At 45.1% G+C, this 12348-nt stretch overlaps 1 protein-coding gene across 1 annotated transcript; it reads left to right on the top strand.

The window, feature by feature from the left end:
- Positions 1-1159: 1159 nt before the first annotated feature.
- Positions 1160-2107, top strand: LOC127053937 (olfactory receptor 52M1-like). Its single transcript, XM_050959453.1, has one exon. The coding sequence runs from the start codon at positions 1160-1162 to the stop codon at positions 2105-2107; it is 948 nt and encodes a 315-aa protein (XP_050815410.1).
- Positions 2108-12348: the final 10241 nt, after the last annotated feature.

The following is a 12348-nucleotide window of genomic DNA, read 5'->3' on the forward strand; positions in this document are numbered from 1 at the left end:
GATTCTAATGCAGTTACATAGGCAGCTCTTTTGTATATAGTGGGCTGGGGTCCCAAATGGGCAGTTATTTGTTGGACCAAAACTCTTAGTTCCCTAGGGTAGCTGGGAGACCTTTTGCCAAATTTTAAGACTCTTGGAGTAGTAGGGGGTTAGGGAAGAAGCACTGTCTTTTAAGGATTTTACGCTGAATGCCCCTGTATCCACTGCTGTGGCGTTGCCCAACGGCGTTAAGCTGGCCATTAGCTGCATCAGGCCCCACTGGCTTCAATAATTCTCGGGGTCCTCACTAGACTCTTGGGTTGTGGCTACAACTTTTTCTCTCTAAATTTTTCCTCCTAATCAATTTTGGTGATACTTATCCTAGTTTGGGGGAATTCGATGTTTGAAACACTATGTGTTTTACATATTACTGGTTGGAAACTATTCCTAGTTTATCCATTCTCATAGCCTCCGAATATCCTATATCTATAAAGGATATAGCGGCCGGGTGACCAAACCCAAGTGCATGTCCAGGGCAGGGTATTCTCCATTTCATTTCTGAAGCATATGAATACTGTCTTTGTTCTGGCCACTGCTGACAATCATTAGGTGTTTCCATGGAGCATCTATCAATGGCACCCAGGTCTTTTCCTTCAGGTATATTCTAGTTGGGATGTTTCCCCTGGCACGTGTCTTGGCAAAATTTGGCAGAGGTTTTTTCCCACTGTCAGATTTTGAGCAACTAGGTGAATGGGAAGCTCCCTACAGCATGGACACTCTAGGTTGACGTTCATTGCATTAAGAAACAGTTCTGGATAACCAGTATCAACACTGGTGTTTTCTGCTGATGCCTATTAAGGTTTCCCACATGATAATGTGTAGGAATATTTGAAGCACAAATATGTAATTGGCATTTTAAGGGTCAGTTGTTCATTATTCATTTCTCTGAATAATGAAAATGCCATTTTTGAGCGTGTGAAGAGCAACCAATTTGTGTCACCCAGGATAACATCTTCCAGTAGTGCATGTAGTGTCTCACATTAACATTGTCTCTCCATCCAGGCATTTGAACTGTGATCATCACCCTAGACACTGGGCACGTACAAAAAGTCAGGGAAACATACGGTATATGCAGGAGACACTGTTCAGACTTCAAGTTGGACACCTTCTCCCCTACTTCATGTCAGATTCCAACAAAACTGACTTCACCAACCCCTCCACCTTCATCCTGCTGGGTACTCCTGGCCTGGAGGCTGCCCACATCTGGATCTCCATCCCTGTCTGTGCCATATACATCATAGCCGTCTTGGGGAACTTCACCATCCTGATCATAGTGAAGAAGGAGCTGAGCCTCCATGGCCCCATGTACTATTTCCTCTGCATGCTGGCTGTCACTGATCTGGTCCTGCCTACATCCATCCTGCCCAAAACACTGAACATCTTCTGGTTCAATTCCAGGGAGATCGATTTCAGTTCCTGTCTCACCCAGATGTACTTCATTCACTGCTTCTTCATGATGGAGTCTGGGATCTCAGTGGCCATGGCTTTTGATCGCTACGTGGCCATTTGCAACCCCCTGAGACATTCCAGCATCCTGACAAACCATGTGGTGGCCAAGATTGGCCTGACCGTGGTCCTGCTTGGTGGGATGCTCATATTGCCCTATATTCTCCTGGTGAGACAGTGGCCATATTGCAGGAACAACATCATCTCCCATACACACTGTGAGCACTTGGCTGCGGTGAAGCTGACCTGTGCCGACACCCACATCAGTAATTACTATGGCGTCTTTGTGCTATTCTGTGTACTTGCTCTTGATATGTTTTTTATCACAGTGTCATATACACAGATCCTCAGGGCCATCTTCAGGATCCCCACAAAAGATGCCAGGCTGAAGACTTTTGGAACATGTGTATCACACCTCTGTGCCATCTCAGCCTTTTACATGCCAGGTCTCTTCTCCTCCCTCATGTACCAGCATGTCCAGAATGTGGCCCTGAATTTCCATGTTCTCATTGCCAATGTGTATCTCCTGGTGCCACCCATGCTGAACCCCATCATCTATGGGGTGAGGACCAAACAGATCCGGAACAGGCTACTCCAGCTCTTTTCTCATAAAGGGACCTAAATTTTCTCCTTGTGCTCTGGCTCTCACACCAAACTCCATGCAGAGCTGGCTGGTGAAATGGTGCTGGACCCTCTTCCCTGAATCACTTGTTGCTGGACAATCAAAGAGAGATTAAATCCTTTCCTGACCTTACCCTATTCTGTCAGCGTGACAAATTGGGGACTTCATCTATGTACAAATGACCACTTTTCTAATTGCTGGTAACTGGATGCCTGAAGCCCCACCACCTTTCCTCACCTCTTCCTCCAAGGCCCTTCTCCAGCTCTGCCTCTTCTGCTCCAGTCCCCACCCCGTCACTTGTTACTCTCCTCCCCTTCCCTTGTCGCTCATCGGATCATCTCTACACCTCAGAGCATCTGTCATTTATCAGGGTGATGTAATTATGGTATGTTTTGTACAAAGTATGTCTTGTGAAGTATCATGCTCAAAGTCTTGATCTCCTAAATATGAATACCTCATTGGGTTGTATGTGCTTTCATTGTATGTGAAGTTATGGAATTTTGGCTATATGTAAGTTACTAAAATATTATGTGAGGCTGGGAACACCCACATCCAACCTTTCAGGTACAAGAGTAGAAAAAGCCAGACAGTGTTAACTACTGTTGTCAACACCCCTCCAGGGACGAATCCACTAACTCTGTATAAGTGACTGTATATAAAGCATGGAAACAATGGAGAGTGTTTGGCCAGCGGGGCGTGGACCCCTCACATCACATGCATAAACTTTCCAGCAAGCAAGAAAAAGACTATATAAGGTGCAGAGTGAAACCATCTCTTGTCTTCTCTCCCCCACAACTCAATACCTGTAAGAACCTCTGGAAGACAAAGGACTTGGAATGGGGGAGAGAAATCCAAGCTGCAAAGCAGATGCAGCCTGTGCCTCAAGAATCTGTAAGCCTGCCTTTATCATCAGTCAGGGTGTGAGATGTTACTGATTCAAATCCTATTTAGGTTACACAAGTCTTAGATTGTGACTTGTTTGATTTCCTAGGTAACTGATCTGTTTCTTCTCACTTATAATCTCTTAAAATCCATCCTGCCATTGTTAATAACCCTGTTTTATGTGTTATCTTAACCAGTGTGTTTTTGAGTGAAATGTTTGGGCATCCTAGCTCTGTTAGCAAAGACTGGTTCATATCTTCCCCACTTAGAGGGTGGAGCAGATTGTTTAATGAGTTTGCATCCTTCCCTATCCCTGTGCAGGGCAAGACGGTATAATTCTGGGTTTATACTCCTGTAGGGTTGAAAGGCAGTGGAGCTGGGAAATTGTTTGGGGCCCCCATTCTTGGTGCATGAGTAGCTTAGGAAAGCACTCAGGTAACTCAGTTGGGTGTGTGGCTCCACCTGCTGTTGTGTTGGGTGGTAACAGTGCCTGGAGGGGCTGGCTGTGTGTCACCAGCAGAGCAGGGGAAGATAGAGTGACCAGCTGAATAGTTAGGGGGTACAGCATTTCCAACAGCTTCCAGGCTTCACCGCTGGGCACATCACAACGCAATCTCCACCCACACCATCTGGGCTCCCTCTGCTCCAGGGCTTGGAAAGGAACTGCTGAAGCATGACAAAGAGCCTGCCTGCGGGGACGAGGCAGCCCTGGTTAATGACCTAACACCTCCCTAAGACCTACAGTAACCAGACACTGCCAGATCCCTTAAAGTAACCCAGTCTTGGGCTTCCTCTCAGGCAGCCAAGTAAAATGTAATGAGGATTACTGACAATCTTGTTCATCTACCAATTGCAAAGAATCACACACATTACCTTCCAAGTGAATAAATATTTCAGATCTTACCAAATACAACTACATGCTTGCAACCAATCTTTATTGATGGTTAGAAGATCATTATACATACAGACATGAATAGCATTCTTAAGCCAGTTTCATGGCAATGATTATGAGATTTATCATTGAAAAGAGTTCTTTCAGAATTAGCCCATAGTTTGCAGTCCAAAATACAATATTAGGGTCATCCAGAATGGAAGTAGTGACCTGTGTTAGTGGGGTCGAGCTTTCCCTGATGAAACTTAAGTGCATTTGAGATGACAGGATCAGGCCCAAGCATTATTTTATAGACCACTGGCAGGCTATTATAGTGAAGAATAATTGCTTTGAAGTAGAATTACCTGTAACAGTTTCCATTAATCAGCGTAAGGTAATTATCCATTAAATGCTTCATAGGCAGTATACTACATACTTCAAAAAGAAGTCAAGACAATGAAATTATTATACCCAAGTTTCATTTAAATATTAATATGCCCTTTTGATCTTTGAATCAACAGATATAGCAACAGATAGGAACCATTTGTTTACATAGAAACAATGAAGAGTTGAGGCACCTTAGAGACTAACAAATTTATTTGGGCATAAGCACTTGTGGGCTAAAACCCACTTCATCAGATATACGGAGTGGAAAATACAGTAGCATCAACCTCTCTGGTCACTAAATAACAGACTTACAAGTGGCAATTCTTCAACAAAAAAACTTCAAAAACAAACTCCAGTGTGAAACTGCAGAACTGGAATTAATTTGCAAACTGGACACCATCAAATTAGGCCTGAATAAAGATTGGGAGTGGATGAGTCATTACAAAACCTAATTTTACCATACTAATTTCCCCCTTCTGTTACTCACACCTTCTTGTCAACTGTTTGAAATGGGCCACCCTGATTACCACTACAAAGGTGATTTTTCCTCCCTTGGTATTCTACTGTTAATTGAATTGTCTCATTAGTCTGACCCCACACACATTTAGTAAGGCAACTCCCATGTTTTCATGTACTCTGTTTATATACCTGCTACTGTATTTTCCACTCCATGCATCTGAGGGAGTGGGTTCTTGCCCATGAAATCTTGTGCCCAAATAAATTTGTTTGTCTCTAAGGTGCCACACAGTCTCCTCGTTCTTTTTGCTGATTCAGACTAACATGGCTGTGACTCTGAAATTTGTTTACATGGTTAACATCTAACAAGATATAAGTAAACACATGCAGTTAGTAATGCCTCTAAGTCTCTAACAATAGAGGTCTGCAATTCAAAGGTCTAGTCCATTTACCACAGCTATATTAGCTATTTAAAAGGAATATCCCTAATTAACCTTTATATACTTGTGTAATATATCTTTAAAGGTTGAATTTAGGTCCATTAGCCTGCAAGTTGCATTAACCTTTCTGACCATAATTACCTTATTCTGACCATAAGGTACCAAATGTCCGGTATATTAACTGACATTTAATTGTATAAACAGTCTCTATCCTTATGTTTTTGTACTTTTCCTGTATTCTTCGCTCATGTGCCTTGCTCTCAGAAGTAGGAGACTGATGCAGAGGCATCTGTCTATAAATAGGTTGGTCACTAAAGACTATCAGCACCTAATGAGATCTTGCCCGGACAGAAGAAAGGAGTAACTGTATTCTAGATAAAAACAGGTTTATCCAGCGTCTCTGCAAAGGGGTGGGCATGGAAAGAATGGAACCTCCTCAGAAGGGGGAATAGAGCGAAGAGGTGTTGGTCCAGCCCTTTAAAAACAGAGACTGGAAAAGTCAGAAGAAGCAGGGCAGGACAAAGGCACCAGTGTGGCAGAGGGGACTCGGATGTGGCTCCTGGGCACCCTAGAGGGTTCTGACCAAATCCATAAGATACTCCAGGGTAGTGAGGTCCAGGGTCACCCAGAGGATTCAAGGGGCCTGCCAGCAAAGCAATTTTTGGGGCGCTTTCCATAAACAAAAGTTGCAATATTATAGAATACTATATTCTTGTGGGGGCCTCTGTGGGGCTCAGGGCCTGGGGAAAATTGCCCCACTTGCCCCTCCCCCTCCGGGAGGCCTTGATTGCATTTCATATTAGTCAGAGCTCACCATCCTCACCCACCTGCATTACTGTGGGTGTACACCCATCAAATTTAATTACTGGTCACTAATACGATTATCCCTGATGACAACAAGGGTGGGTAATCACAGGCCCTCTTGCTGTTCATTGGGGGTGTGGATAAAACCATTCAGTTCAACAGGATGAGTCAGCTCTATTGTTCTCAGACACATCTGAAACATCCCCGTTTCTTTTTTTTTAATTGTAAACACATTTTTAGGGTTCCCCCTCCACAAGATTTTACAACATTTGGAATTGGGTTTGTTTAGTTTGGAAAAGAGAAGACTGAGAGGGGACATGATAGCAGTTTTCAGGTATCTAAAAGGGTGTCATCAGGAGGAGGGAGAAAACTTGTTCACCTTAGCCTCCAATGATAGAACAAGAAGCAATGGGCTTAAACTGCAGCAAGGGAGATTTAGGTTGGACATTAGGAAAAAGTTCCTAACTGTCGGGGTAGTTAAACACTGGAATAGATTGCCTAGGGAAGTTGTGGAATCTCCATCTCTAGAGATATTTAAGAATAGGTTAGATAAATGTCTATTAGGGATGGTCTAGACAGTATTTGGTCCTGCCATGAGGGCAGGGGACTGGACTCGATGACCTCTCGAGGTCCCTTCCAGTCCTAGAGTCTATGAGTCTATGAGTCTATAACATGCATTTCATCTTTTTGCTGTAAATGGGTTGCTTTTACACAAAAGCTAGGTTCTCATAAACTCCTTCTTTTTTTACTTAATAGACATACAGCTGCTTGAAAGCAAATGAAGGTGCTCCATGAAAATTTTTAACTCACTTGTGGGCCACAGAGAACTTCTAACAGAAACAGAGATAGTCACAAAGCCTTTTTCAATAGATTTCTTTATTTATTTACAGCTCTCAGGTTATATCACATTTGTCCCCTCACCATTCTCTGATTTAATCCCTTTAGATTTCTTACAAATAATCTTTTTCTTAAGCAGCGTTCTCTAACATTTAGTGAAGACCAGATGGTCAATATAACGCTGTACGCAGGCATCTTCCGGTTTCGTCATTTTCTTTAAAATGTGGTCAGGGTCATCACTGATTTGCACAGCATTTATCAAGGTCACCCCTTGCGCAAAATGTTCTTGAGTGAAGCACAGACATTGCGTAGCATCACCTATTGCAATAATAGTGTTTAATAACACAGTTCAGCACACAGGCCCCGGAGCTTGCAGTTCATAGTCACTGAAGTCCAAGTCACACAGTCATGGGGCCGCTGGCCTGGCACAGCTATGGCACACATCTCACAATTTTCAAAAAGTTTTTCCCTAAGGCAATGTTTAAGGACAGCATAAATAGCAACACGCACAATAGTCCGTGTGACTTTTTCATACTCACGACTTGGCACTGGCTCAGTTAGTTTCATGCCAAGCCTCCTCCTAAACTCCTCATAGCCATCATCCTTGGTGTCCTCTTCAACAATTTGTATCCGCACTGAGCAAAAACAAAGGGGGCCCGGTTCATCTTCACTGTTTGATGCAATGCTCTCCAGGATCTCTGGATCCTCTAGAAAGGCATCATCAAGCTGTTGAGAGATTTTTTAGAAAGAAAGAACAGTAAGCCCCCCCATTGCTCATTTTTAGGTTTATGAAACCTCGGATCATTACCTAAGCCATTACATCCCATCCTCGACTGTTACTTCTAAATCATTCATTTACCTGAGTGACGTCTCTTCTGTTCCCTGTGTCTGCCAGGTACTTCAATGAGTCAAGTTTGCCTTCTTCCATTGGGATGGACAACAAGAGGCTGTAACCCTCATTGTGGTGTATCCAAGTGGCTGGGTTTCAGGGTCATATACTGGCATATCCATCAACAGCTGGGCCAAAGAGCCCCCTCAGTCACTCCCTCCTTCTCCTTGGAACTGTCACTAATGTAGAACTTTCATTGTGGATGGTTGAATGCCCTCAAAGCTAAAACAAAGTCCAAAGATCTCATGGGGGTTGTGAAGGAGTCCATGTTTCCTCTCAACATTTCCATGATTTCTAAAATAAGCATTCTTGGTAAGAGATGGCCTCTTCTTCCTGGCACTGGGACTTACAGGGTGTTGGTGCTGCACTCTGATCGGCAGAGGGCAGTGCGAGGAGTTCTTAGAAGGATTATACAACCTCGTTCTGAGGGGTTCATCCCGCCCCAGAACCTACCCCATTTGGTCAAACCCACTCTTGAGAAGCTCATCTGTGGCCAAAAGCCCTCCCAACTGGTAGATGGCAGCAGGAGGAATTCTTTGAGGGGTTACATGACCAACTTCTGGATGGGCCAGCCTGCCCCAGATCCCCACCCCCCTCGATTGGTCTAATCTCCTCCTGAGAGTGGTCCCCAATGGCTGAAACCCCTCCTGATTGGTAGAGACAGTGGGAAGAGTTCTAAGAGGGATCATACAATGCACTTCTGGAGATCACCCCACTCTGGAACATGCTCCAATTGGTCAAATCTCCTCTCATGATGGTCCTATGGAGGGCAAAATCCTGATTGGTAGAGGGTGGTGTGAGTTCTAGGAGGGATCACATGATTACCCTTGCTTCTGGTCACATATCCATCTTGACTCCAGGAGGAATATCCCAAGTGGCGGGACTTCTGGTGACAGGTGGACGAGTCTTAAAGTATCATGGGGCAGGACCAACATTTGATTGATGGCACACCTGTTATACTACTGTAAGGATAGGGTCCTGAGGATAGGATAGGGTCCTAGACAAATTGGAGGACTGGGCAAAAGAAATCTGGTGAGTTTCAACAATGGTCAAGAGACTGCTGTGCCACTGACTTCAGTTGCAATTGCAGTTGCAGCACTGGGAATTGCTGCAGCTGAGCTCTGATCTGGCTGGACGGAAAGTAGTGCACATTAATCTGGTTAATCCAGGTTAAACAAATTCCCTGGCCATTATCTTAAAGCAGCCTGCAGCTGCAAACTACCACCAGCTCACTATTAACCTGTTCAAAGTAATTGCTGATCAGGTGGCAGCTTTGTAGGCAGGACTGGAGGCTGCTTGAAAGATGTGTGTGGTCATACAACGGTAGCGACTGCCCTGTTCTCTTCTGTAGCCTTTATGAGGATGTTCTGGCAGCAGGCTTGCTACAAATCTGCAGCTCTATAGAACAATGGGTACCCCGACTCCAGTGGATGAATGCAAAATCTGGTGGCTGAGGAAGGCTTTGGAACTCGAGACTGATATTTTCAGTGTTCATTCTCTCCAGCAGCTGCTCCATATCAAGGACCGGCACAAGATCAGGAGGATATTCAAAGCTGAGCCCAGCAACCGCCTCCATCAGCGCTGTGTCAATTTTGGTAATTTTCTTTCTGAGGACACATTACTAGAGTGAAAGACTACTACATAGAATGCCACTACATGGTCAATTATCACTGCATGGATATATAACCAGACCCCTTAAGCACCTTCCCAGAGATTGATCCAGATAGTGCTTGGTTTGAAAGGACACTACCTTCTTTGGGGATTTCCCATATTAGGAAACACCCACTCTTGGGCCTGAGGCCTAATGAGCAAAAGCTATGGAGCAGAAGCTAAGCTTGTTTATCTGTACAAAGGGCATGCGGGGGCAGGAGAATGTGATCAGGGCCCGAGATAAGGGGAACTGAAGCTGGAGAAGGGAACTAGGTGATAAGACAAAGGGTCCCAAGGCATGCCAAGTTCTGACAGCTGTCTCTGTTGTGCCAGACCACAGTGAAAAGTGTTAAAACAGTCAAACCGCAGACTTGACAACAGCAGGTAAAACCATAAATGGGAAAATTAAATGGTCAGCCTGCTTGTTTTTAATATTATATCCCAATAAGGCAATTAATATGTGTAATCAGCATGCTACGTTTTGTGGTATTAACCTTTATAAGCTTGGTAAGATTTGTAAAAAGTAAAGCAGCTTACCTCTTGCATGGGGCCATGCTCTCTGTCCCTGCATATATGCTTGTATAAAATAAAGAAGCCTCAGGCTGTCTGATCTAAAATCAACCGTGTGATCAATTTTCAACAACAATTTGGGGGCTCGTCCGGGATCCACAGATGACTTCCTCAGACCAGAGGACCGCAGGCAGTCTCCCACCAAACCCTGGGCCCATCTGAGAGGTAAGAGACCTTTTGAAATCTCTATTGTGGGTTATTGGTGGAGGACTGACCAGTAGGCTCAGGGTTTGGGTCACTTATAAGCTGGATCTGAACTTATTTGTTATCAGACACGCCAGACGCCCTTTAATTTGGTTCTGTTTATCCAGATTTTTCCAGGTCAGCTGGACCACTTTTGGTCAGCTGGATCTCAGTTCCAGGTCAGCTGGACCAGGTTTTGGTCAGCTGGATCTCAGTTTTGTTCCCCGGGGAGAGTCACTGGGTGTGATTCGGTAGGCCTTGGACCAGCTCCTGTCGATCCGTAGGTTTGATCTGGCCGTGATTTGCTGGATCCTGTCTTCTACCCTGACGACTGTCTTGCGTGCCTGTGTGTGTGTGTGAGGATAAAGGTCGCAAAACTGGAGTGAGTGACGGTTGTGGGAAGATGCCCCGAGCCTCCTACAAAGCTAATAAGCTCGTGACTGGGAGTGCCTCGAAAGCAAGCCCCACAACCACACCTTGGAATGTTTGTGAGGAACTTAACTGAGGCTAGGACCCCTCTGCATGGCATGTCCGGCGAGGGGCCTGTCTAGGTCTGGGTCTGGACGTGTGTGATCCTACCCTCTTATCCTTTACCTTAACCTCTTCTCTTCCACCGATGGGTCCAAGAATCTGGATGTGGGTGGGGTGTAGACAGCCATAAAACCATTTACGGATCCAAGCACCCTCCCACAGGTGTAGATAGTTATGAAACTACTGGTGGGTCCAAGCACTCCAGTTCAGGTGTAAATAGTCGTGGCAATCTATAGCAACATTCCTTGTGTGACAGGCTTGAGTGAAAGTATGTAAATTAAAAATGGGGACCGGAGGGTCAAAGGGCATCCCGGTCCCACCGAAAGGCACGCCTGCTGCTTATATGTATTTAAACTATGGCCAATCGACATGTAAGTACTTAAAGAAATGGAACTGGTACACCAGAGACGATCCAAAACTGCATTTCCCCTTGGAAGGGAGTTTCAACCTTAACATGATTGTGCACCTGTGGGGCGCACTTCTTGCCAACGCCATGCCTCAGGGGCAGTTTGATGCGTATTTTGATTGGCATGATGAAATAGGAAAACGGCGCCAAGAATCTCATAAGAGGAGTCTTAAGGACTCCTAAGAGAAGCTTAAGCTTAAACTTAAAGAAACACAGGAAAAACTAGTTCACACCCAAGATCTTTCTGGCCAGACTGCTGCTGGCCCAAATCCCTTCCTTCTCCCATTGAGGCCTCAAGGAGAGGTGTCAGCCCCTGCGCCGGTACCTTCGGCCCCATCAGGCGACCTAATTGATCTATTCGTGGAACATAGGCAGTGGCCCGCTCCACTGACCCCTGATGGGGCGGAGAGGCGATCCCAACGGGGAAATGGGGAGAATACTGCGCTGGCTGGTGTTGCCTCCTCCCCTCCTTCATATCGCTCTTCAGTCTAGTTTGAGAGTTCCTCTCCGGAACGGACCTCCCAGTCTTTGTCCCGGGATTCGTCCTCCCAGGGGCTCTGGTCCCTACAAACCTCTCCTGTTTCCCCTACAGTCTCTGTGTCATCAACCTCTACCCCCACTTCCCAAAATGAACGGCTAGCAGAGCAATAGCGGAATTGCAGGGACAAAATAGTGGGACAAATCTGGACATGGACAAAAATACACTCGTGCGATGGTTGTCTAGTCAATTCAGTATTTTAAAAGGGTTAATAGTATCTCCAGAGTGTACAAGTTCCCCCCTGCACATGGTACAAGGCACAAAAACCTTTTAAAGGAAATGCAAAAAACCCTAAACTTACCAGAGGAGAACCTATTCCCTTTACGGCAGATGCCAGGAGGCCAGGGGGACATGGTGGCCGTGCATGCCCCCTGGTCACCAGGAAACCTGTATAACTTAATTAATAAATTTCCAAAAATCAGAGAAAATCCAGTCAAATTCCAGGAGCAGTTGCATATGGTTATTCGGTGTTATAACCCTTCATGGGCAGACATAAATCAGCTCTTACAAGCAATGCTGCCCAGAGAGACCCTTGATTGTATCTATCAAAAGGCCAATTGGCCCGACACTGATGGGAATCTCTCTATTGATAGACTGGTCCAGCTTAGGAATAATTTGGTCAAAAAAGTCCTCTCAGTATGCCCAAAAAAACCAAACTAAACAAAGATTAATGCCTGCAAACAAAATAAAGGTAAAAGCCCTGCTGATTACATGAAGCGCCTCAAACAATTTTTTGAGAGACACTGAGGAATAGAGAAGGCAGAGAACCCAGCCAAACAGGCAGTAGTGGCTGTTTT

The sequence above is a fragment of the Gopherus flavomarginatus genome, chromosome 1, assembly GCF_025201925.1.
Source record: "Gopherus flavomarginatus isolate rGopFla2 chromosome 1, rGopFla2.mat.asm, whole genome shotgun sequence".
In the NCBI taxonomy this organism is placed as follows: Eukaryota; Metazoa; Chordata; order Testudines; family Testudinidae; genus Gopherus; species Gopherus flavomarginatus.

Coding starts and splice junctions, on each gene's coding strand:
- LOC127053937 (XM_050959453.1), top strand. CDS start 1,160: ATGTCAGATTCCAACAAAACTGACTTCACCAACCCCTCCACCTTCATC.